A 24954-nucleotide genomic window follows, 5' to 3' on the forward strand; every position below is an offset into this window, starting at 1 on the left:
TCGCCTTTTAACTTCATCAGTTTTTCCTGCCAATTGAACCTCACAAATGGCCTGTTGTAATCCATCACAAACGATCTGATCAAAGAAAGCCAATGAACTCCAAGAACAACATTAGTGTTAGAACACTCAAGTGGGTATAAATCAATAGGAAATTCCTGGTTGTCCAAAGTAAGTGTAACATTGGGGCAAAAAGTAGAACATGGTAGAAAGTCACCATTACCAACCATGACATGTAGGGGGTTCGATGTGGGCTGTGTTGGAAAATGGAGATATTAGGCCATTATGCTTTGGATGAAATTATGTGTTGCCCTATTATCAACTAAAATTTGAACTGTATAACCTTGTATGGACTTGGTGACCCTAAATGTTTTGGGAGTCCACTGACTCGAAAGGGCGTAGAGGTTTAGTCCAACATCTTGTGGGTTGTCCTTTACCACCGTAGAATCATCTGAGGGAAGGCAATCCTCGGGGTCATCAGAGTCGAATGTTGTGAGGAGAAAAAATTGAGGCTTGCATAATGGCATCGCTTATAGCGCTCACCTTAGGGTCATCAGAGTCCAATGTTGTCCTACACCTCTGTCTTAGAGAGACATTTAATGGGCAGTTTGGTAGGTGGAATGGGTAGTAGTAGAGGAAGAGGCTTGGGTTATGCATTAGGGGTGAGTGTCAAGGTTAGAGTAGGAATGGGTGGGAAGCCAAAGCGGTTGAGTATAGGTAAAATGAACAAAGCTTGTCATCATGTAACTTAGCTAAAGCAATAACATGGGGTAGGTCTAGATGGCCCAAATTTGGCCTAGTCGACTCTTGTAAAAATTTGGCCGTATTCGTCTAAGTCGGCCCCGACCAAAATTCGACCCAATCGAGACAAGTCAATCCTAACCAAAATTTTGTGGAATCAGACCTAACCCAACTTTGGCTGTATTCGACCACATCGTCCCTGGCCGAAATTCGATCCTATGCGGCTAAATTTTAACGAGTTGGTCTTGACTGAATTTTGGACATATTTGGCTGAGGCAACCCCGACTAAAATTCATTCGAATTTGGCCATGTCGACCCCGACAAAAATTTGACAAAATTCGACCAAGTCGGCCCGGACTAAAAGTCGGCCTAGACCAAAATTCGGCCGACCTTGACCAAAATTCGATTGAGTCGCCCATGATCGAAATTCAGCTGAGTCGATCTCATGTCGAAATTCAACTGAGTTGGCCCTTACAAAAACTATGCTAAATTTGATTGTGTTGGCACTAAGGACACAAATTTTAGAAAATTCAATTTAATTTTCTTTTATATGAAATGAATTATGGATTTTGAACTTGATTCAAATATTTAGGTCTAGATTTAAATCTTTATCTAAATATTTGGATTGAGATTTAAAAACAATTCAAACTAGTTTTGCTCAAAAAATGAATTTGGATCATAAATTTGATCAAATTCTTTAGATCTAAAATGATGTGTATTTGATCATTAAAAATCCAATCCATGATCACCCCTAAGGATAGGAAAGCACAGTTGCAACTTCAATACACACAACAAACAACAGGACTAGTTGAACTTTTGAGTACCATTATCCCTGGTGATTACACTTTATGTAACTACTAGGGTTATTGCACCTCCTGCTATATCATTTCAATAGTCATTTGTTCCCGCATCGAGCAAAAACTTTGTTTTGGACCCCAAAAAATGGTTGTTTTTAATTCAATTCTTCATTATCATTCAATATGAAGGATCTAAATTGCCACCTTTGTTTTACTAGGAAAATTAGTCTTGTCTTAGTGATAGCTACAATAACTCGATTATATGTCTTTTTTTGTTTCACAGGTCCAAACAATAATAGGCAGCATAGGCAAAACAGGGGCATGTTGAATGGGGATTCAACATCATAGGGAAATACTCAGTCTAGTACGAGTAGACTTCTTAATCGATGATCTCTCCAAGAGACTCAAGTACTCAGTAGGTTTGTCCTTTCCCTTTGTTTGTTTTGATCTCCCTTTTCTGTTTACTTTGTTGTAATAAATATCATTTCAGGGAACATACTCAAAACAAATACAGTGGTGTTAGTGCCATTTATGTTTAGAAATTGAACTTGAAACCAGGACTAGTAAAATAATTGTTGTTTGTTTAGTTTTCAATAAAAAAACAATTGAAAATAGTTGGATTTCATTTCAATACAAGCCAATCCCTTTATTTACATGTGTTGAAAGTTCTTATTTTGAAGTTTCTATCTTTTGAAGAGAACTAGACAGCTTAAGTATATACCTAGTGGATGCCAACGTGAAATAGAAGAAGAATTTGGTTCCTCATCCGCTAGTTCAAATTTTGGTAGCGGGTCTTAGAGGCACGAACAACTGTTGACATCCATTGCATTACACAATAACCACACTCATATGAGCTGGTTTGTTTATTACACTATAATGAATGCATAATTATAAATAATTGATGAAGAAAATAAATCCAACAATTATAATACTATAGACCAAAATACCAAACATGGAGGTAGAGGTGTCAAATCAGATCGGACCTGATGAGTCAACCCGCTAATCCGTCATAGGAAAGACGGGTTGGGTCACGTGTTTGGACCCATTAACACAGAGGAGCCCGACTCGTAGGACCCACAAACTTGTCGGGCTACAACACTGGTCAACCCATACCAACATACAACCCGTCTTCATTCCCCTATCCACACTAATAGAGATGTTGTAATAGACAAATCTTTGATTTCCTTCCACTTTCGTTGTCTTTGTTTTGTAATGACATTGAACAATATATCAATTTACAATATCAAATCCTATGAACACATTTCCATAACAACCGAAAGAACATAGTCTCGAACAATAGAAAGCAAAAATCAAAATAAGAAAAAGAGATATTAGTAGCGGAATTGAGTGGGAGAAGGAGAAGAGTAAAGATTCTGGTTCTAGTGACTTCGAATAGTAACCCTAACTAAGATTTCAAAGTGAAGAGGACCCCTAATGGGGATTCTGAAAGAAAGAAAATTATAAATCGCATTTTAGAGGAGAACCCTAATAGCGACTTTGATTGAGAACCCTAATGGGGCGGTGGTATCACCGACGATGACCTTAACTACTTAAATGGCAGAGTGACCGTTGATATGATCCCAATAAAGCTTATAGTATTGGACCAAAGCCTAGGCCTATTTCTTTTAATTTCTTTTAATTTTAATTAAATAAAACTTGTTCTAATTGGATATTTTTGTTCAATGCAGCCCATTTTCAAAGCTGCCAATTGATATTGGGCCTATGACCCAATTCACCACACCAATGCGGACAACATGCTTCTTCTTAGTGGCATAGTGAAGCCTTGCGTCTGTTGGGCCAATCCACGCGTGCATCATCATGAGGTCGAGAAGCCCAATTCTTCCAAACATCCTGCGTCCGTAAATCATTCACGCGTGGCTTGCTTATTCATCCTCACACCTCCACGCGTCAGTAGGACAACACCTTTGTTTGGGCTGGCAACGAGTGATTCAGCCCATTGCCACCTAACCCAGCAACGCGTCGAACCAACCCTTTTCCTCTACTTTGCTAAGGGTTCGCACCTTTATGCTTTGTCTTCAATCAGCGTTGTTAGGTTCCCCTTATCACACCAGCCATTGCTCATGAATCAGCGTTATTAGGGTTTAAGCCCAATCTGCATCAACGGGTTTCCAACACAGCCTTTGCGACCAACATTTTGTTTCGCGACTTTAGTTGGCAATAGGACTCTTCCTTCACGCATAACCCAACTTCTGCGCAGCTAGGGTTCAAACCTTTACACAGCTAGTTGCTAGCTCCGTTTCCAACACACGTTCCTTTCGTTGCTTTGCTAGGATCATTCTCGAGTCCACACCGCCAAGGCCATCTAGGGTTCTCTTCACGTTTTCCCCTTTTAGCAAGGTTTTCTCTTTCACTTATGTTTCCCTTGCCGTTATGTCTGTTAGACGGCGTTTTTGATTTATTGTTGCTCCGGTTGCCTCTCATCTATAAAAGGGGCAAGCCTTTGTTTGTAATTTTTAGCTGAGATGAATGATAAAATTTGGTTGAGAACACTCCCCTTTCGTCTCTGCTCAAACCCTAAGCCCTAGATTAGGTTTCACCTTGTCGGGTTTACCAATCCAGTGAGAAGCCTGAGAGATTCGAGCGTTCACTTCCATATTCGATCTTCCGTTGCGTTTTCCAGTCGATTCCACCGAACATTCAACGTTTGGAGGCCGTTCTCTAGCGAACAGAGCACATTTCCACCGATCAACGGCGCCGATGGCCTCATCAACCGTGGTGAACGATAATGAAGCTTGGTGTGGTGGATATGGACAGAGTACAAAGGAGAACATGGCTGTCTGCTGAAGCTTCTCAGCTTTTTTAAGATTCACATAAATAAAATAATAGATAAAGTAAATGTATCAGAAAATAGATATGGACTTGGCCCAATCCACGTTTATACTCTTTACACACCCTTATTTACTCAGTTCAGCACGATGAATGTCCAAAAAAAGGTGTGGGCTAGCTCACCAACCCTTAGCCTGTCCATTGGCGGCACGAGTCCAAGTTCTCAACCCATTTTCATATGGCGGGCCAACCCGGCTCGACCTATTTTAGGCGGGCCAAAACGGGCTGGGCTGGCCCGTTTTGCCACCCCTAGTTAGAGGACCAACCATCCAAGTCTTTTTGTCTTAGTAGTTGATTTCCCTAACAACATGTTATGTCCAACAATTGAACTATGAAAAGGTAATGTTTCAAGATACAATTATATAAGAAACTAGATAAATTAATTAAACATAAAGTACTGTAAGGGTGGGTTTGGGAGTCCGTACTGGGGGATGATAAATAGAAGCAACCAAATCTCTAGGCTTGGCGAGGAAAAACTAAAATGCATGTGCGACATTATATATCTTATTTGTTGGCACAAGAACTAAAGTATCTAGTACAAGAACTTCCTCTACCGTGACCTTAACCTCATCCTCTAGTAGCTTCATACCATGAAGAATAGTGACTACCTCACATATTGTTCCACGAGCCACTAGGGTCCTCCCTCTATCATGCAAAAGATATAGGTCACATGGATGAGCGTCGTCTGCGTCATCCCGTGGTACAACTGGAGCCGCACAACTCCTCTTTTCACTTCTACTTGTCAGAGTGAATGTTAATGTTATTTTATTAAAGAAAAATTATGGAAGATGATAACTTAGCACTAAATGATTGTTAACTTTACCTGTGGGGGCATAAAAGGTTCTGTCTGGGTGTTACTTGCGGACATATTCCATAACTATCAAATTGTAGCTGGAGCTGACGTATAACCCTTTCAATCACTTTATCAGTGACTTCATCAAAGAGATTCGCTTTGACCTTCTTAGTGATTTCTTGCTTCAATTGTTGCCTCAATAGTTGTGTCAACTTTTCTTCATACTTAGCACTATGTGGCCATGAAGAATGACTAGAGGAGCCACCAAAATATTGGTGAATGCCGACTCTTGATCCAATGACACACACACATCCAAGGTGCTTAGGCCGTCCAATTGTAGTAGCAAAAATGTCCTAACGACCTTCTAGAGTGAAAGAACCTTAGGAGCTCTACTCAACTAAGGAGTCCTGAAATATAAAAAAAGAAAATTAAAATCTAAATTATATAAAGTCATATCATTATTTAAAAAAAGTTAAATCTTACAATTTTTTCAGAGATTTCTCGTGCGATCTCAAAAATGTAGGAGCCCGATGATCGTAGAGGTCTAACTTCCACTTTTCATGACGAGATGGTGGTGAAGGAGGCTCGGGACACTCACCTTTAGAAGGTTGGAGCCTAGACTTTTCTTTTTCCATCAATATCTTATATTCAAGCTCTCTATGTAAATGTTGAAATGGTTGAAATGCAAAGAATAAGGGTTGAATTGGCTAATTAAAAAATATGTTAACTTTTAAAAGCCTAAAATAGTTTTCAATTGAATCAAATCAACCACGAAGTATGGATGCAAACACTCATGGACTGGACACTTTCAATCGATCAAAAACAGAGATAGCTTATTGATTTCATTAAATAGATACAATATTAATAGAATCAACTGATTGAATCACAAAAACAATTTACTGAAAAATTAGAAAAATTGCAGAAATGCGAATTTGTGATTTAAGCCTAGAACAGTATGAAAGATCAAACAAGATTGATTCATATGAGTTATACAAACATGAGCAAAGCTTCAGATCATGCTAGAACACACAAGAATATCACAAAGATGGTTCAATTCAAATTTCTTTGAACTTTAAAATGCAATACAAAGTGAGAAGGGTTGGAGAGAAAAATAATGCACAAGACTTTTATATTGGTTCACTCAAATCTAAGCTACATCTAGTTAGTCAAGGAAACTCGAGCCTGACTTTGCACTATTTCAAAAGATTTACAAAGTTTACAACATTACACTTTCAAAATATGCAAGAACATCACACAATGACTCTTGAATCACACAAGAATCACACAACATAGCAAAACACCTCTTGCAGACCTGAAAAATCACTAGGCACAACCTAAACGCTTGAGAAATACCAAACTTAAATGGTAGCGCAGACTTACCAACCAAAACCACTTTCTCCAAGCTTCAAACACCAAGCAAAAGCTCTAAGAATGATCCAAGATCAATATTGAACAGTTGCACATCTGTATGATCACGAAAGAGAGAGAGAATTTCACTGATTCCAAACAATTTTTGCGTTAAAAAAAATGGTCGTCTTAGCTCTCTTTCAAAAAATACAACCTTTATAGTCAAATTGTTATGAAATTTAATGGGTTGATTTTCAAATCAATCGGTTGATTTCACTTACCTTAAGTGAAATCAGTCGATTACAAAATAAATAAATTGATTGAATATGTAGCAATTAAGATTACTGCATCAAACCTTTTAATTTGTTAAAAACTCATTCGATATATTAAAAGACACCATTTAACCTGTTGAAAAAACATTTCAACAAATTAAAAGACACAACAAAGACCATATACATCTATACAATGTGAAATGGTCTACAACATGAACTACAATCTTCAAGCTTGTTTTCCCTATGAATAACCTAGATATAGAGCACTCACACAAGGCTTGATCAACACGTGAAACACCAAATCTTCACATCCTCATCAATTTAAGCATGGTTCTAACATGTTCCAAGGTAATGGCTTCATGTACCTTCATCAAATCTTCAAGCACCAAATCATCCAGGCTATTTATGCCAACATTCTATACCCACCACAAGACAATAATGCAAAAGAAGTAAATCAAATAACACAAAATTTTTATATTGGTTCAATCCACTAAGCTACATCCAGTTACTCAAGGCAACCTTAGCCTGACTTTCCACTATTTCAAAATTTTTACAAAATCCTTACAAGATTAAACTTTCAAAAATATACAAGACACCAAGGCTCTTGAATCACACAAGAAGCCCACACTGCACGACAAGAACCTCTCTTGTAGATCTGGAATCACACCAAACACACCACAAATGCATAAAAAGGCTTAAACCCCACTGTAAGACCCGTGGAAATTAATTAATTAATAAATGCGGGTGGTGGGAACTTTGATGTCATTAAATGTTAAATGGTATGACGTGGAAAAGTACTAGCTTAAATGGTTGAGATTACTTTAGTGTGTGATAGGACTTGGGTTCAAGTCCTATGTATGCCAATTGTGTGTTATTTGGTTTACTATTATTTTGATAATATATTTTAGCCTGTTAAGTGATAGTATAATCAAGAGATTATAATAATTATCATCAAATATGGGTTGGTTGAATGGTGATGAATTGAATTGACATTAGAAGGGTCACGGGTTCAAACCTTGATAGACATGAATTAACCTTTATTTTTTTTTTATAAAAAGCAGGTTTTGTTGTGCTGTTAATTGGTTTTTGAGAGGAGAACGAAATTATATAGTGAGAGGTGAGTTTTGGATGCACCAGAGGCTGAAGTGGGAGAAAGGTTGAAGCAAAGCATTGGTGAACAAAGGAACATTATTTTTCCTCAATTTTTAATCAAGAATTACAGGTTAGGGGAACCTACCCTTGTGTGTGTAAATTAAATGATTCGTGTTATGATTCTAGGTCAATGCTCTTCTTAAATGAATTTTGTATGATATGAATTTCGTATTATATGTGTTGTGATTGAGAATTGGTTGGGTTGATGTTGTGTGCTAAGCCCTTTTATGCTTTATATGATTAAAATAACAGTTTTTGGGAATTGAATGGTCATTGCTGATTAAATCTCAAGTTTCGGTAGTTCAAATGGATATAAAACATGTTTTTGAGGTTGCTTGCCATTATTTTATGCTTGGTATTGATTGAGTTGTGTTTTGGTATGGTTTTGATGGTTTGTGTGCGTGAACAGAGATGAAACTTTGCTATTTTCACCCAAGCGAGTTACTCTCGCCTAAGTGAAAGTTGCAGAATATCGTTCCTGGTTTTGCTTCGAGCATTCGCTTAGGCGACCATTGTTAGGGTTGAGCGACAGGTTCTCTTGCTCAAGCGAGAATGGCTCGCCTAAGCGAGGTCGCGATGAGACCTGTGCGTGTTACGTGTGAATCCTTGTCCAGACGAGGAGTTGTGTGTTTGAGCGAACGAGGGTCCCGCTCAAGTGAGAAGGTCTCGTCTAAGCGAGAGCTTGTGGTGAGCCACTATTTCCCACTCGCTCAGGGGAGGTGACTTAGTTTGAGCGAGACATATGTACTCGCTTGGGCGAAGACCCATGGCTTAAGCGAGAATGGCGAGAAGTCAAGTTTGTGTGTATTGTTTGCACGAGTTGCTTGGTGCTTCCTACATTATAGGAATTATATACATGTGTTTGTGGTATTTGGACTTGAAGGACTAAGTCCTTAGGATCTGGGATGTGCTTGGCTTGAGTTGCGAGCGAGGAGTTCGTGATGGGTGGACCGCATGCGAAACGTGAACAATTTAGTTCATCGGAGGTACTCTCGTTGGGATGAGTGAGCGAGGAAGTTCATTTCATGCTCAACTTGAGAATGTTATGAGCGAGGGAGTTCATAGTAGGAAAGGCGGGTATGCGTGTCCGGGTCCGAGCGAGGAGTTCGGATGAACGAGCGTGAGAGTTCGTGAAGCAGGACTACGAGTAGGATAGGCTTGTAGGTAGGACCACAAGCGAGGAGGGTCGTGGAAGCATATGAAGTCTCAAGATTTAGATGGCATACATGAACTCATAATGGATATGAGTGTGGAAAATGGGTATTTTAGTATGCATGGTTGAGAAATTATAAATTGTAGGTAGGACCACGAGCGAGGAGGGTCGTGGAAGCACATGAAGTCCCAAGATTTAGATGGCATACATGAACTCATAATGGATATGAGTGTGGAAAATGGGTATTTTATTATGCATGGTTGAGAAATTATAAATTGTTGGGTGGGATTAATTCATATTTATTTATATCTATGTGCATAGCTCAACCTATCTGTTTGTGTGTGGCGATGATCGGGTAATTTGTTATCCGGGAGCAGATGATGTTTCAGGTGAGCTAGGAGATACTTAGTGGCAGAGAGTGGGAGTAGAGTACAAGGATTTGTTTATAAAGACTTTTATTAAATTTCCATGTAATTTGATTACAATTTTCCTTACTTTGGATTTATAAACTATAAAAGTGAATTGTGAGTAATATGACTATTTATAGCAATTATTCAACTTTAAAGTTTTAAAATTTGCCTGTGTTTTAAGGAAATGGTTTAATAATAAATGAGGAATTTATTTTTGTTTTGTTTATTTTATTTATTTTAAGTAATATCCTACCGGGATGTTACACCCACAGGTGACTCTTCCTAGCCAACTAAGAACCTTCTTCAATGCACACACCAAAAGTAGTCACAACTCCAAGACTCCAAAGATAATCACGAACGATTCCAACACTAAGATGTTCAAAGAGAATAAGATTTTCTAGAAGTATCAAAACGATTTCACGCTCAAATATGAATCTAACTCAATTCTCACTAAAAAAATCAGGCTATATAGTCTACCAATTGACATATTGAACAAGTTGAAATTTTTCTCAATTAGTTGATTTAACTTACTTTAATTGAAATAAGTTGATTCAATAATATTTCAGCCGATCAAGTATGATACTTACAAAACTATAATACCAAGTTGTTTAACCTGTTAACAACTATTTTAACAGATTGAATAAGTACAGAAAGACACAATATCTCTATTCCTAAGTCAATAAGTCTTCAAGTTCAGACACATCTCCAATCTTCAAGATCTTTAACGTAGTCAGTTCAAACAGTTATTTCAAGCTTGATTAGATCACAAAATCTTTATCAAATCTCAACCAAATCTACAATCATTCATGATGTTCTTCAATCCTTCATCAAATCTATATACACCAAATCCAATACTTTGAGTAGATATTTTAATCAACTTATAATACCTACTTTGAGAGGAGCAAATATCCTTGAGAAAAAAAGTTAAACATGTAACATGGGTTAAGCATTTTTATTGTCTATAATAATGATTACAATTTGAATTAGTAGTGTTTATTTTAAAGCACACACAAATATATTGCATCAATTTTAAATAGTTAAACTAGCTCAAATATTTAAACAATAATCTACCATTATATATATATATATATATATATATATATATATATATATATATATATAATATTAAAAATAATATTATTCGTCAAATGTATTCGCTATTTTTTTTGTGAAATATTCATTTTTTGAATAATTTAATTTTTTTAAAATTTCTAGAACACTCGATTTCAACTTGTTTACTAAACGAAAATAATTTTACTACGAAGTTAGTATGATAAATTTTATTACAATTTAAAAAGTCATTTTATAACCCTTCAATTGCATCTTCTTCACCGCATTCCACTCGGTGAAAGTTTTACTATTTCACTCACCAAAACAGGGCTGTAAATTTTGAGCGAGAAAGTCCCACATCGTTTGAATACCTTATTAGCTAAGAGTTTATAATTCTCCAGCCTTGGCACAACGTTGTCTCTTTGGGACATCCGATAAAATTGGAACGATACAGAGAAGATTAGCATGGCTCCTGCGCAAGGATGACACGCACAAATCGAGAAATGGTCCAAATTTATTTTTTCTTTCAAATTTTCAACCCCTTCTGCACTCTTTTCATTGATTATTCACTCTTCTGATGTTGCACAGTTTTCCTTTCATGTTCATATGCGTTTTGTTTGTCACACATATTACTGATTTGTTCTCTTCATGTATGTATATAGCATTTCTTCACTTACAGCTAGAATAACATTATTGTGGTTACATTAGTACAATTGAAATTTCTTAGCAACATTTATTAAGTTCCAAAAGGGTAATTTGGAGGGGAAGAACTGCACCAATGATAAGGAAACAAAGGAATACATACATAAATTACTTTCTGCTTTTTAGTTTGTTAAGACTATAGACTGTTAGATTATGCTACAACATGTTGGTGTGATGGCAATAACTTCAATAAGGTGGAGAGATGAGATGCAATCTGAAGTTAATTTTTCTGAGATACAGAGCAAATTCATAGATTCTGGTTTTTGGTTTGACTCAACTCCACAAAATTAATATAGACTGTTAAAATATTATAAGCTCTATTTAAGTTATCTATTTGATGAGCCATCATCCTTAAGGTTGTAATTATGGCACTCCTCATGAGGCTAGGAGTGGCCACAATTAAAGCGTCTTTCCTACACAGATGAACAATTAGATGTTCTGAAAGGACCTCCAATCAAAACGTGCATAAATACTGCATTAATTTAGGATATCAGATTGGATTCCCTTGGTTTGAATTTCGTTGTACAGATACATACATTCTTTACATAATTTTACATAATTTTTTTGTGATATTCCTGGCACACTTCCATACTAATTGCTGCCTAAGTTAAATAACACCATTCTTTTAAATGTAGTATTGTAAAAATTAATGTTTTACTGTATACTTTCTGAACCATTTTCATCGGGAACTCTGAAATAAGAGCATTCAAGAATTTTGTCCCTTCCAGTAGGTTTTTCATTTCTTTTCTTCTGTTGAACAACTTCAGACTACAAAAAAAAGATCCTCTGAGTCAATTGTTAATACATATCTTTCTTTGGTCTGCTAAATTGAACTAAAGCCAAACTTCCTTTCATTTCATTAATTTTTGAAGTAACCTTATACAACAATGGCAAAATTCACAGTGGCCTTCCTTGACATGAAGCCATACAAGAATAATAAACAAAATTTGGATCTTCCCCAAAACAAATGAAAAAAATTAGAATAAATAAATAAGCTAATTACAATTCTTCACCTCACCACTCAATTACTCTCTCCACACAAACCCAAATTAAATCAATACAAATCAGAAACTATAACTAATATCAGCAGCAAACTTTCACCAGCTCACTGAGAGTCACTGTCCATCTGTTGCAACAAGAAATGGAAGTCAGACCTTTGCCTGAGTATTGGTGGTGGATCCACATCCATGTCTGATAGCCGGATGTCACTCATGGACCGAAACATCTCCTCCATCAAGAATGGTATGCTGAGTTTTTGTAAAAGAATCGGTGCAATAGCTTGTCAGCAAATTGTGTTTCTATTGGCCAGGGAGTGACTTTTGGATTTGAATGTGAAAAGGGGGGAAATCAAAATTGGTCTAGAAGCATGTTAATAGTTAATTACCTGGAATCCACCTCTAAAAGGAATGAGCTATGATGTATGCTTATTGAGTCTTCTGTCATAATCACTCTCATTCTGCTAATGACCTGTAAAAGTCAGAAGGGGGAAAAAAGAATTGAAAGATCATTAGTTATCATGTGTGGGAAGGTCATCTGATGCACGATAAAGTTGTGATACTGATTAATTTATTTTCTTCATCAATGAAACAATCAGTTATGATGCAAATCAGTCAAGTGTAATATTCTAAAGTGGTCGTTTGACTTCTAGTTTCAGAGTTTCTTTGTTTCAGCAATATCTTTGTTTATTCTAAAGATATACATACATTTTTAATCATTCTAAAGCAAATTGAATGTTTCCAAATTTTCATCATATTTCAAATGAATTTGAAAGGTTGGACAATCTGTACAGAAAAAATGCAAGAGAAATAAGCATGGCTTTGGAGACCAGGACTTACTTCTGCAGATAATCCCTGTGCTCCATACTTGTCATCCCAGAACATAGTTCCAATACGATATATTTGTGGAATACTTAACCCCTGATGTAAGAAAAATGAACAAGAAAACAAGACTTAGGCTCTTTTTCCAGTACTTTACATATGTTATTTGGATAAAATTTAAAGTAAAAGCTCGTTCTTAATAGAGATCTACTACATGTTAGACAAAAAGCTAGTTCAATCCAGATAGGTTCAAGGTAGAAACTATGTAAGATACTCATTGAGCATTGAAGTTTCTTTGTAAGAGGAGTTAGTTAAGTTACCGGGCAGAGCTCATTTGTGATTTCCTCTAAAGATTTTTGAGTCTTTTGATGCAAAACCTGTGTAAATAGAGCATTTTAAAGACTGAATATTGAGGAAAGGGTAATGAAAGAGTTAAGGTGCATTCTCTTTATCTAAGGTATACCAGAAATCCCACAGCTTGGCGTATATGTTTGAGTTCATCCCAAGATGAACCAGCAAACTGCAAAATAAACCAAATACAAAAGATAAAAAACGTAGAAAAGGTGTCTCTTGCACTTTTTCCTTATGTTCAAAATATTTAGTTACCTGGTCTGTTGCTTTAAGACACCATAGTTCCAACTCATGCAATCCTGCTTTCAAATATTCTCCATTGCTAAAGGAACAGCACTCACGACGAAGCAACAAACTGCCAGAGAAAAGTTTTCAAATGCTTCATGAGAATTTACTCTAAGATGTTTTGGTCAATTGTGGGAAAGTTGCTCACCTATTGAATAGCTGGATATTCATGAATGAGAAAACCTGACTAAATATCTTTCTTGTAATGATGGGAGGGACCTGAAGTCAGAGGATGAACAATATTGGAAAATCTCTTCTCTGAAAAGTAGAAACTAGCAAAAGCAATATCAAGTGAGTAATGCATGCTTACATAGTTATCAGACAATACACGCAAGGCATGATCTAACTTGTCCACGATTCCTTTCCAGTACATATGTAATGCTTGCTGTTTTGCAACAATATTTGAATGGATGTTTCTGGATGATCCTCTTATCGATCTAGTTCTTATGGATCTTGGTGCCTGCCAGCGATGATAAAAGATTTACCTTAGGCAATACCTAATTTTCTGTAGTACTTTGGATTTGATCTTGTGATGCTTACCTGTATACACAAATTTAAGAATGGGCTAATCTCTTTCTTTAGACTATCACGGATCATTCCATATATCTTCTCCACATATGCAGTTAAATGCTGCTTAAACAGAATAGCTGGATATTTGGCTTCTACTTTAGACTGATCATTTGGCTTCTCCACCATTCCACTGTAGCCACTTGAAATCCCCAAGCCCATTGAAGATGAACGCAAACCCTGAATTTGTATATCCAGAACCATTATATTTTAAACATTGATTTAATACAATGCAAACACTAATTCTTTTGAAAAGCTTACTTGTGCCATTTTTCCAAACAAAGTAGCAGGGGAGTTTCGATTACGTGACACTGCCTTAGTTGTATTGCTGGCCTTCATTGTGCATTGTAGATAAAACAGAAGTGTTGAAGTAGTTGAAAGCCAGTAGGCTAGATCATGGATTCCTTCTTGACTCTACCAGAACATAAAATGCAACTTACTTTCTCTCAACAATATAAGTGATTAAAAATTCCTTAATCTTTGTTAATGTACTAAAATTCTTGGAGAATATTACCTCTATAGATGATCGGATAGTATGTGTAATTTTATCAAAAATATGTGTTTTTTCTGCTTCAAGGGATCTCCAATGAAGAAGTGCTTTATAAACAATACAAGCAGCTGCTGGTCTGTTTTTCTCAAACCGCTTATCTTCAGCGAGACACTTGAGCAGTGCATCATGACTTTCCTGTTTATAAGAGATGGAAATTGTGAGTATCATTTATTTTAGTGTGAAACTGCATAACTTTCCCTATGAAACATACCTGCTGTCTGTCTGTGAGTGATCTCTGTTTAGTAAGCAAGAATACTGGTGCTTTTGGTTCCTGTGAACATAATTTATTATTAGAAATGAACATACTGTTATTTATTACACAGCCAGGAAGTATTAAAGAAGAAGTGGATAAATTTTAAAATACTTTTCTTGAATGCAGTTCTTCCTCTGTCTGATTTCCATTATCCAAATTCTGCAACATCATACAGATAAATTTTAAACAGTGAAATAATTCTAAAGAAAAACCTAAGGTAGTGTACCTTCATTTGGGCAGTCACATTATCTGCAATAACTCTTGGTTGCACATTGATCTTCTCTACAACAGCAACTTCAGGGATTGGTTCAACTTTTTCTGGATGAACTTTCTGCTCTAAAGAAGCTGCTGAATGGTCTGTTTCTATTTTCTCTGGATGGACTTTCTGCTCTAAAGCAGCTGCTGCTGCCTGGCTCCGTAGGGATTCATTCTCTGATTCTAGATTTGCTATCTGACCCTTGAGGCTAGAGACAACATGTAAATTTTAGTATTTTAATAGAATATATATCATATATGTTAATTTCAGTTTTATCTTCTATATTTCTTCCATTTGGACAACAACATCAATAAGGGATTCTGTTATTATTTTGTTTCATGATATACGATGTTTATATTAGGAACAAATATTTTCTTATTCATTTTAGAGTATTAGCTTTTCTGATTTTTACTAAATAAATTAGGAATAGCGTTATTGCGTCTTAATTACTTCCAATGGGTATGTATTATTTTTAGACTTGAGCAGAAGGAATGAATCATCAAAGAGAGAAATTCTCACAATAAGTCCCACATTGGTAAATCAGAACAGGGTAATAAGTATACAAGCAAGAGGTCCATGAATCTGAAGTGCCCAGATACTTTTGGAAAAATGATAAAAGGGGCAGGAATAACATATTTGAACTTACATTTTGATTTCTTCAAAGAGTTCTTCATTTTTTGATTCTTCCAAAGCCTGCTGGCATAGAACCTGGTTCTCAGACTCAAGGTTTGACAAACTCAATTCTAATCTGAAGTGATAAAGAATAGATAGTCAGTGCCAGTTTATGGTGGAAGAGATATTGAGTGGCTAATATCACTTGTCAACCTTTCAATGGTCTCCTGAAGTTGTGTTGCTTTAAGCTGTGCTTCTTCCGCCTCTTTCACCCTTGATTTATTCTCATTTTCAATTTCTGAGAACTTCTCTTCAAACTCTTTAATCTTCTTGTTAAGCTCTTCCACTTCAGTCTGTATTTTTAGAACTTCAATGTTAAGTATTGTCATCTTACTAAGTGTCAACTGCAGAATTTATAAATGCCTCCCTTAACCTTTGTATGTTTTATTTTGAAGTATTTCATACTTTTATGAATGAAATTTTCAATGTTTCTTCGTGTACATAAAATTTGTTAATTATAAGACCATTTTCAGATACTGCTAAATGAACATTCTTCTTTTATTGTAACTTGAATAACAAACTGGAACTACTAATGTAATTTTATTTTTCCACCATTTTAATGCTGGAAGTAAACTTTCCAAATATATAAGAGGACAAGGTTTTAGATTTACCTCCAGCTCCTCATTTTTATTTGTCAGTAACTCTAGCTTTGTATCGTCCACAACAGGTACCTCTTTAATTACTGGTGGTGCTTGTTCAATTGCTATTTTTGCTGCTTCTCTCTCATGTATAATTGCTGCCTGGGCTTCATCTAGCTGAGCTTGCATTTCTTGTAATGCATTTTGCAATTTTGAAATCTCTTGCCCTTTAGCTTCTTCAAGATCCATCTACAATTATTTTCTCCAGATTAGATATGGTGAATAAAATGCCTTATGAATGAATACACGTTTTTCTTCTCACTACTAACCTGAATAGTGTGCACTGTACTAATTAGTGATTAAAATATGTTACAAAAAATCTTATTTTGAAGGATAATTACAATGTTCAATTTTACGGGCATTAACCATTTCACTGAAATCTCTGGCATTTTATCAAGCAGAACTAGTTGAGAATATATACCCTCATGTGCTTTTCAATATCTAGTCTCCATGTAAGCTCCTCAACACGCTTCTCTAGCTTGTCCTTTGCCTCCTTAAGTGCCCCAGTTTCTCTAGCAGCCTGCACAGAAACTTAAAGTTGTTACCATGCCTATACTTTAGAAACATTTTTTTCATGTAGATATGTTAAAATAATTCGCATGAAATTTTAGAAAATGAAACATAAAAGTAGAATTCACCATCCGAAGCTTTCGGAGCTCTTTTCTTGCAATTCTTGCTCTCCAAAGACATTGAAGTGAAACAGTTGCTTTCTTCTGCTGTTTGTAATCAGAAAGAGCTTGAACTTTTCTCCATTGTGTCTGTGAGAAAATGGAGAATTACTATTATAAAGAGAAGTAACGTAATTTCATATTATGCATGTTATATATTCCTTTTAATGACGTATTTACCTGAATTTTCGTTGAAGCCTTTGTTCTTCTTCTGTATCTATATTCATTTCGTGCTGCAAATGCTCTCAAGCCTGATTGAAGAACTATAGCTGATACTTGTAATGATGTATAGTACATTCTTGCTCTGTGTGCACGCGCATGTTTCTGTATCCGGATAGAAGCTGCTTCCCTCCTCATATGTTCGTAGAGTTCACGTGCAAGTTTAGCTGAAAAATGAAAGCCATCAAAAGAATAACTCCTGTTATTTCCAGGACAGTATCAACAATTATGCAGTTAAGGAAAAGAGGGGACATGTTGGGTTTATATTGGACTATTCCCAACAGGACATGTCTAAAATTGCAATATTGTGAAGAAAGATCACCTCTCCACATCTTCTGGATATAAATTGTGGCCTTTCTTAGGGTGATGAACTCCTTTCTGGTTAAATGTGTTCGGATTTGTCTCTGTATGAGTTTAGCTGCTTTAGCTAAGACTTCGGCTCTTCGGGCATCCATTTCAGCCATCTGACCTGCTCTCAGAAATACCTTTGATTTTCCCATCTGATTGAAACATTACGGGGCAATGGCATTACAGATTATAACATATAAATTCCTAAAATTTTATGGACAATAATGCCTTCTTTATCTTCTATGTAACATATTTTTCTGACTTACTTGATAGCCTTTTAAGCCCATCTTATCACAGATGGCCATAGCGGCCTTTTTCTCATCAGAACTGCACAGAAGAAAGCATTATTTATCATATGGGTGTATGAAGCTTATCATATATTCTATCAGACATGACAAGGAGAGAGAGAGAGAGAGAGAGAGAGAGAGAGAGAGAGAGATTTATGATATTCGTTTTCAAGTGATCCTAAATTGATTCTCTATGATGCAAGATGCATGGGCAAAGTAGATTATTCTTATCTGATGTATTTAAGTTGTGCTTGAAGTAGTTTAACTGAACATGGTTGCATTTCATCTTTGATTCATAGTTCTTAACTCTATATTCTGTTTTCTTTAAGGTGTGAATGCATGAGTGACAATCAAAGTCTAAAAAACATTTTTATTTTCTTGTAGAAATGAATAATTATACCCATCAAGGACATCGGGGGCTAGCATTCCAAAACGATCAAGAAACTCTTCAAAAGTTCTTTTTGTTGGATATCCAGCACAACTAATCCTTATTGCCTCAAGTACTCCCTGAAAGATTTGTGATGCAAATGTTATGCTGGGAAACTTTCTCAAGTTCACTGAATAGTCACGTATTTCAGAGACAATTTGGAAAATTAAACTTACCCCACATCTTAATTGGTTCAAGACGTTGAAATTCTCAAAGATCCCAGGCTGCAAAACTGTATTTGGTTTCACACATCGTATGTAATGTGGTTCTGTTGTATTCAGTGTCTCCATGAGAGATTGCAGTTGTTGCTACATATTAAGATTTGATCCAGAAGCAACTCATGGATTGATCTTTTCTAGAAATAGGCAAAGTGATAGATGTTGAAATTGAACTGTTACCTTAAACTGTGAACCAATGGAAGAGAATTTGGATTGCTTTGAAGTCTCCTCTGGTAAAGGAGGGAAAAGATTAGCAACAAATGGGCACTTGGAAGCACATAAAAGAGCTTGATGCTCTGCTACAACATAATCTTTGTTTTTATCAAGAAAATAATCTGCTTGATACGTGACCTGTGCATCAAAAGGGTTCTGTGACGATTAATTTCTAATTCTTGGTCAATGGCCGAGGAAAAAATTTAGAATTTTCTCACTTACATCTCCAGCATAATGGTTAATTGTGAAAGCTGTTCGAGCAAGTTTTGGCTTGCTGAAGCGCTTGTGGGATTTATATGTCTGGTACATCTTTTGTGCAAAAGTCTCATGAGTTGATTTTGGGAACATGCTGCAGAAGAAGAAGAAGAACATTAAAATTTCTCCTGTTTTTATAGTTTTCGTTTTTTTATTAAGAAAGGAATTATTTCGCAAGCATAGAATAAGCAAATATGCTCATCAGTTCTTTTTCACATTTTTTTGAGTGAAAGAACATACCAGGCTTCATCTAGAAGAGCGATTATTCCCCCTGGTTTCTGCATGAAAGACATAGAAATAGTTTCACAACTTCATCTGACAGAATAATTCCTTTCACCAGCAATAATGATGAAGAATACCTTCTCAATAAGATCAAGAACATCCTGATTATCCACAAATTCTACATAGCTCCAATTGATTTCCTCCTTTGTGTACTCTTCTTGCTCCATCTTGAATACATGCTGTTGAAGCAGATGCATTTTTATATTTTGTACTGCAGCAAATAATGAAGCTCAAGTTGTATTTAGTAGAAGTTATACTATACCTGATTAAAATGCTGTTGCAACTTCTCATTCGTTAGGTTGATGCATAATTGCTCAAAACTGTAAATGGAGAACAATGAGATTACAAGATAGAGATGTAGAAACTCTAGTTCTTCTGCTTGTAAAGTTATGTTATTTACCTGTTGATTTTGAAGCTTTCAAATCCATAAATGTCAAGGACTCCTATTATGCTTACTGCATTGGGATCTTGACCAATTGAACTGTTAATTTTGTCTACAATCCTGCCAGATTTTAAGAATGCATTTAGAATTTTTCATTCCTTGTCTCGAAACTGAAAATATGCTCATAGAATAGGCCATACAAGCAAAGCACTTGTATTCACAGAAGATTTAGTTATGTATTATATGGTTTTTAGAACAAGTATGTTTCCTTTACATAATAGTTCTTGGATTTTTAATGTTCTGTAGTGAACAAGGTTAGTTACATGTTGGTGTAATTAGTTAGTTTGTTTTTACCAATCAAACAATTTGGAGTACACAGTCTTTGACAAGGCATCTCGACTCAAAGCAGCTGCATCAGGGTCCAGAGGTTTGGTGATGTTACCATCAGGAGTTACAATGACACGCTTGCAAAGTGAATCTTCCAGTGCTTTTGCATCAGACCTGAACATAAACATGTTAAGAGACACCAAAGTTGAAGCATATGAATCATACAGTTCTGATGGGCAGATCAAAGCTTGTACATGAACAACTCTGCTGCTGTTTGGAGATGGAAGAGTGATTTTTCATCTTTCAATTTGGAGGAATCCACTTCTTTTCCTTTGACGAAGTCAATGTTTCCAAGATGGAGGATTGCAGCTACCACACGGAAGATAGCATCCTGTGAAGGGAAATTTTATTTGACCAATTGTTTGGATATAATGAAATCACTGTTTCATTAAATTGTGGTGCATTGTGAACTGATCCAATTACCTGCTCTTCTTGGCTAATTCCCACAATATCCATTGCATTTCTGGTCTCCAAGTATTCTTTTGCATCATCTACATTTGACACTTCATAACAGTTTGATTGATTAAGATAGTGGAATTGCCTTGGATCCCCTAACTTGTACTTTTTGGCATCCTATTTAGAAACTTTTAACTATTAGATTTGGTGAGGAAATGGTATGTTAGTGAATTATTTATAGGATAATTATTGAGAAGTCACCTCTGGTGGTGCTGCACAAAGCATGTAAAAGCAATGATAGTTTCTCTCTGGGTCAGAGACCTGGCAAACTCGTGACCTTTCAAGGAGATATGTTCGGATTGCAGCCCCAGAAATCTTCCCATTCTTGTCAAATTGAATTTCAACAAATTTACCAAATCGACTGGCACAAACTCAAATAATTTTGTAAGATAAACGAAAATGGTAATTGTCATAGAAAATGAGACCTGAGAAAAATATATCTATACAATTTACCTTGAATTGTTATTTTTGACAGTTTTGGCATTCCCAAATGCTTCCAGCACTGGATTGGACTGCAGAAGTGATAATGTCACTACATATACCTTATTTGGGTTCTAAGAAACGATCTGTAAGTAGTTCAAACTCACCTCCAAAACCTGTTGTTCTACAGTTCTTCCTTCTGTAGCAGATCTACCCCCCATGAATGCCAGGTATCTCATAAGCATTTTCGTTGTCTCAGTTTTACCAGCTCCACTCTCTCCACTTACCAAAATGGATTGGCTTCCATTTTCATTTATCATTGCCCTGATACATTTGACTGAGTCAACTCTATGATTGATCTGAGTTTACTTGTGCTAAATATATTTCTACATTGATACAAACATACCTGTAACATGTGTCAGCTACAGCAAAAAGGTGAGGACTAAGCTCTCCAAATGCTGCACCTTTGTACTGCTCCATCATATGGATGTCATACAAATGTGGCAATCTTCGAAAAGGATTCACAGCAATTAAGATATTCCCTGTATATGTCTGTTTATTTAATTTATTTTTGTCAGATTTTACTCTCTTTTCCTTTATATAACTTTTCTATCAAATATATTAAGAATGACAATTGACAAGTAGGTTAACTGGTTGTAACTCACATATATCTCATTGAGAGAAAAACGAGTTGCAAGATTGTGCAGGACTCCTGGCTCATGAAGGTAAGCTAGCTTGGTCATGTCATCAACTCCTGCAGGTGGTGCTTCTGTATCTTTGGGGTATATGCTTGAAAGATCTGCCACCATCTGAAATTGAGGTAAATGCTAATGTTTACTTTTATATGATCCTTTATGGTTTTACTTCAATTAAAAATTGTGAGAATGGTGATATATTCTGGGTGGACAAGGCTGAGGTGGGTCAGAATACAATCAAATTATGGTATGATTTGATATGTACTCCAATTTTCTCATTTGAGCAACTACTAAATTCTTTATTATACTGAATTTGAAAATCTTATTTAAACTATGTGATAGGAAAAGAATAATTTTTTTTATTTCTGAACAAGAATGTGTTGTGACTTAAACTCCTGTGGATTCTAAAATTGGTGATGTGATGAGGCTGAAAATTGCGGCTGCAGGTTTTGTGAAGAAATTTCATCTCAGTTTTGTATTATTATTTTTTTCAAACTATCTTGTCTCTTCTACCAGGCTAAGAACAAAAACTGATCAAGTTTCAGCTTTATTATCACATAACATAATATTATAGTTTTCACTTCACACAATACTACAGTAAGAAAAATCCAGTTACTGTACAAAAGGAATAAAATTTACAGTTGATGGATCATCTTATATGATTCTTTAAACAAGTTATTCCGTTTCCATTATTCGGATCCAAGGTAGACATCCATTCTAGTAAAAAAGCAAACATCTGCACCTATCTCTGAAACGCCTGCTATATCTACATCTATGATATGAAGCACTTCTAATCAAGTTTCAAAGTGTTTCACCAATCAATGACAACACTTAGAATATTCCAGTTCTATGATCAAGTAAAAGGCTTACAGTTTTCCCATTTGTGGCAATGATGGTAACATTTTTGCCATTGATTTCTGTGACCTCACCATCAATCCATGCATCCTCAGGATCCTCAACCCAAACCTGTGATCCAACGATGATGTTCACAGGCGTTCCCTGAACCAATCATAAGAAAGCATGAAAAGTGTTAACACACATGATCTGCACCAGAAAGGTTGAGAGGTGATGAGCAAGACAAACAGAAGTAGTTTTCTTGTTCAGATTCTCACCATGATATGCTAAACTCTTCTGATCATGAAAAATCAGAATGGTGGCTTGTGGAACAAGACCAATACGAATGAATGAATGAATGTGTGTAGCAGAGTTTTCAGAAAGCAGAAAGGAATGTCGAAAAGAAAAACAAAGGCATAGGAAATGCCAGGGTGGTTAACAACTCTTTAAAGCTAAAGGGGAAGAAAAAAAGAAGTAAGCACCCCCTCACCTCACCTTACCACCTTTTTCTTCCCTCTCAGTCCCATGTACTTTTTTTTGCTCCTTCCACGACAGATGCTGACTTGGCACCAACAGAAGCCCCAGAAAAAAATGTGTCACAAAAAATAATTATTCAAATATTCAATTCATGTGTCTGCTGCCTGCAACATGATCACACTGGTGGGGCCATGTTGCTTAAGCCATACGTAGAATGAGCCACCGTCCTCCAGCTGATAATTTTGAATAATTTGTTTTCTTTTGCTTCATCATAATTTTGGTTTTAAATAGTTTTGTTATGGATTGGTCAAGTGTGTATTATATGGTATTATGGTGAGTGGTACTACTACTGCTACCATACACAGCTGGTGTTACTTGTCATACTTCATTGTTATAGTAAAAAGAAAGGGATTAATCCCCACAAAGTAACTTACCCTATGGGAGAGGGACTATTGTATTTGAAAGTTACCCTAACTATGATTTTGAACTAGTAGGTAATGCAAATCTTTTAACACTCATAACAGTGCATAAAAATGTAGTTGAATTGGTCAGAAAGAAAAGAAGGTTGGGTGAAGATTTCAAATTTAACAAGCTAGAACTACATATTGCTTGGGGAAAAGGAGAAGATGTGTACATCAAATTCTATTTGAAGCATACCTTATTCCACTATGTCCAAAGTCAAATGTGAATTGAGTTGAAGGAAGGCTCTCATATTAAAGATGCCCAAAAGAAAGGAAAAGAAGATTGTGAAAGTTGATCCACACAAGGGGTTCCACTTGGCATAGTAAATGCCAATGATGGGGACACAAATTTTTCAACTTTATGTATGTCTCAACCATCCAAAAATAACTTTTTTGTCACCCCTTCAGCTTTCAGCCTTTCAAGTGTAACTACTAACAAAAATACTACCATCTATGATTCTGTGTATCTAGAATCATGAAATTGTAGGCAAGTTAGAGTTTTTTCTCTTCTTTTTTTTTTCTTTTGTTCTATAATTTTTTCCCTTGTGGGACGGCTGAGGGAGGTGCCACATTTTGTTGTATGGTGATTCACATGAGAAAAGGGTCATGTCATGTGGTGTGATGGTGGGACCATGAAGCATAGGAAAAAGCCTTACACAGGCGTGGCTTTCCAACCAAGCTTTGTTCATCATTCTTTTTCTTTTGCTATTTGTTTAAAGAAATTTTGCTGATGTGGGCATCATTAATCATCATTACTCTCTCTTATTAAGGGTTGTAATAAGTTGGATATTTTTGTCAAATGTTCATATGATGGGGTGGCCTATATGGCCCTCATGGAAATTTAGATCTTGCTGTACCAAATAGTGTTGTGTGTAGGGAGATGCTTCTCTTGTCGGTCATTGGTCCAAAAGCAGTTTTGTTGAAACGCAACTTTTGGAAGTGCTTTTGACCCAATTTTTTCTGAAATTAGAATAAAACCCTCTTTTAGTTGAACAAGGGGAAAGGGAAAATGGTGTAGAGAATTTGAAGATAAGAAGTGATGCAAATGTGTGTCCTTCAAGTTTCTTCATGGGCATTAAAAACTATTTCCATCATAACCCATTCAAGCGTATGGTTAACAAACCCTCCTTTCCCTCAAACACCCTTATAAGGAATTCCTTTTATGAGCATTTATTACATGTTGTTATGAAATGGTTAGATGTATCATCAAATAATATTTTACAAAATTCGTATATTATAAGTACATATTATATTGAAGTGTTTATTCAAATCACA

General features: G+C 36.0%; 1 protein-coding gene, 1 long non-coding RNA gene and 1 other non-coding gene across 3 annotated transcripts; 2 read left to right on the forward strand and 1 right to left on the reverse strand.

Annotated features, from left to right (window-relative positions):
* Positions 1-10862: 10862 nt before the first annotated feature.
* LOC114185105 lies at positions 10863-15478 on the forward strand. Its single transcript, XR_003604749.1, has 3 exons — positions 10863-11065; positions 14859-14988; positions 15376-15478. It is a non-coding gene; the product is annotated as an uncharacterized LOC114185105 (long non-coding RNA).
* LOC114165530 lies at positions 10976-11077 on the forward strand. Its single transcript, XR_003599727.1, has one exon. It is a non-coding gene; the product is annotated as a U6 spliceosomal RNA (small nuclear RNA).
* LOC114185097 (myosin-12) lies at positions 12090-23219 on the reverse strand. Its single transcript, XM_028072611.1, has 40 exons — positions 23020-23219; positions 22778-22906; positions 21878-22021; positions 21619-21764; positions 21380-21536; positions 21246-21304; positions 20994-21153; positions 20760-20909; positions 20531-20667; positions 20304-20450; positions 19968-20069; positions 19830-19887; positions 19645-19746; positions 19526-19563; positions 19253-19379; positions 18998-19168; positions 18776-18907; positions 18573-18679; positions 18152-18212; positions 17860-18037; positions 17499-17704; positions 17289-17408; positions 17072-17170; positions 16624-16839; positions 16166-16305; positions 15987-16088; positions 15311-15548; positions 15196-15243; positions 15043-15102; positions 14796-14966; positions 14543-14695; positions 14255-14461; positions 14025-14174; positions 13863-13933; positions 13685-13784; positions 13542-13598; positions 13399-13455; positions 13097-13177; positions 12646-12728; positions 12090-12508 (listed from the first exon to the last, which is right to left on the reverse strand). The coding sequence occupies exons 1-40, from the start codon at positions 23020-23022 to the stop codon at positions 12367-12369; spliced, it is 4809 nt and encodes a 1602-aa protein (XP_027928412.1). The 5' UTR covers positions 23023-23219; the 3' UTR covers positions 12090-12366.
* Positions 23220-24954: the final 1735 nt, after the last annotated feature.

This window comes from Vigna unguiculata, chromosome 1 (assembly GCF_004118075.2).
Source record: "Vigna unguiculata cultivar IT97K-499-35 chromosome 1, ASM411807v1, whole genome shotgun sequence".
Lineage (NCBI taxonomy): Eukaryota > Viridiplantae > Streptophyta > Magnoliopsida > Fabales > Fabaceae > Vigna > Vigna unguiculata.

What these genes read in the sequence shown, in the direction of transcription:
- LOC114185097 (XM_028072611.1), bottom strand. An exon ending in TTAACCATTATGCTGGAGAT is followed by an intron (nt 19,169 to 19,252) that starts GTAAGTGAGAAA and finishes TTTGATGCACAG; the next exon opens with GTCACGTATCAAGCAGATTA. An exon ending in TCACAAATGAGCTCTGCCCG is followed by an intron (nt 13,178 to 13,398) that starts GTAACTTAACTA and finishes TTCTTACATCAG; the next exon opens with GGGTTAAGTATTCCACAAAT.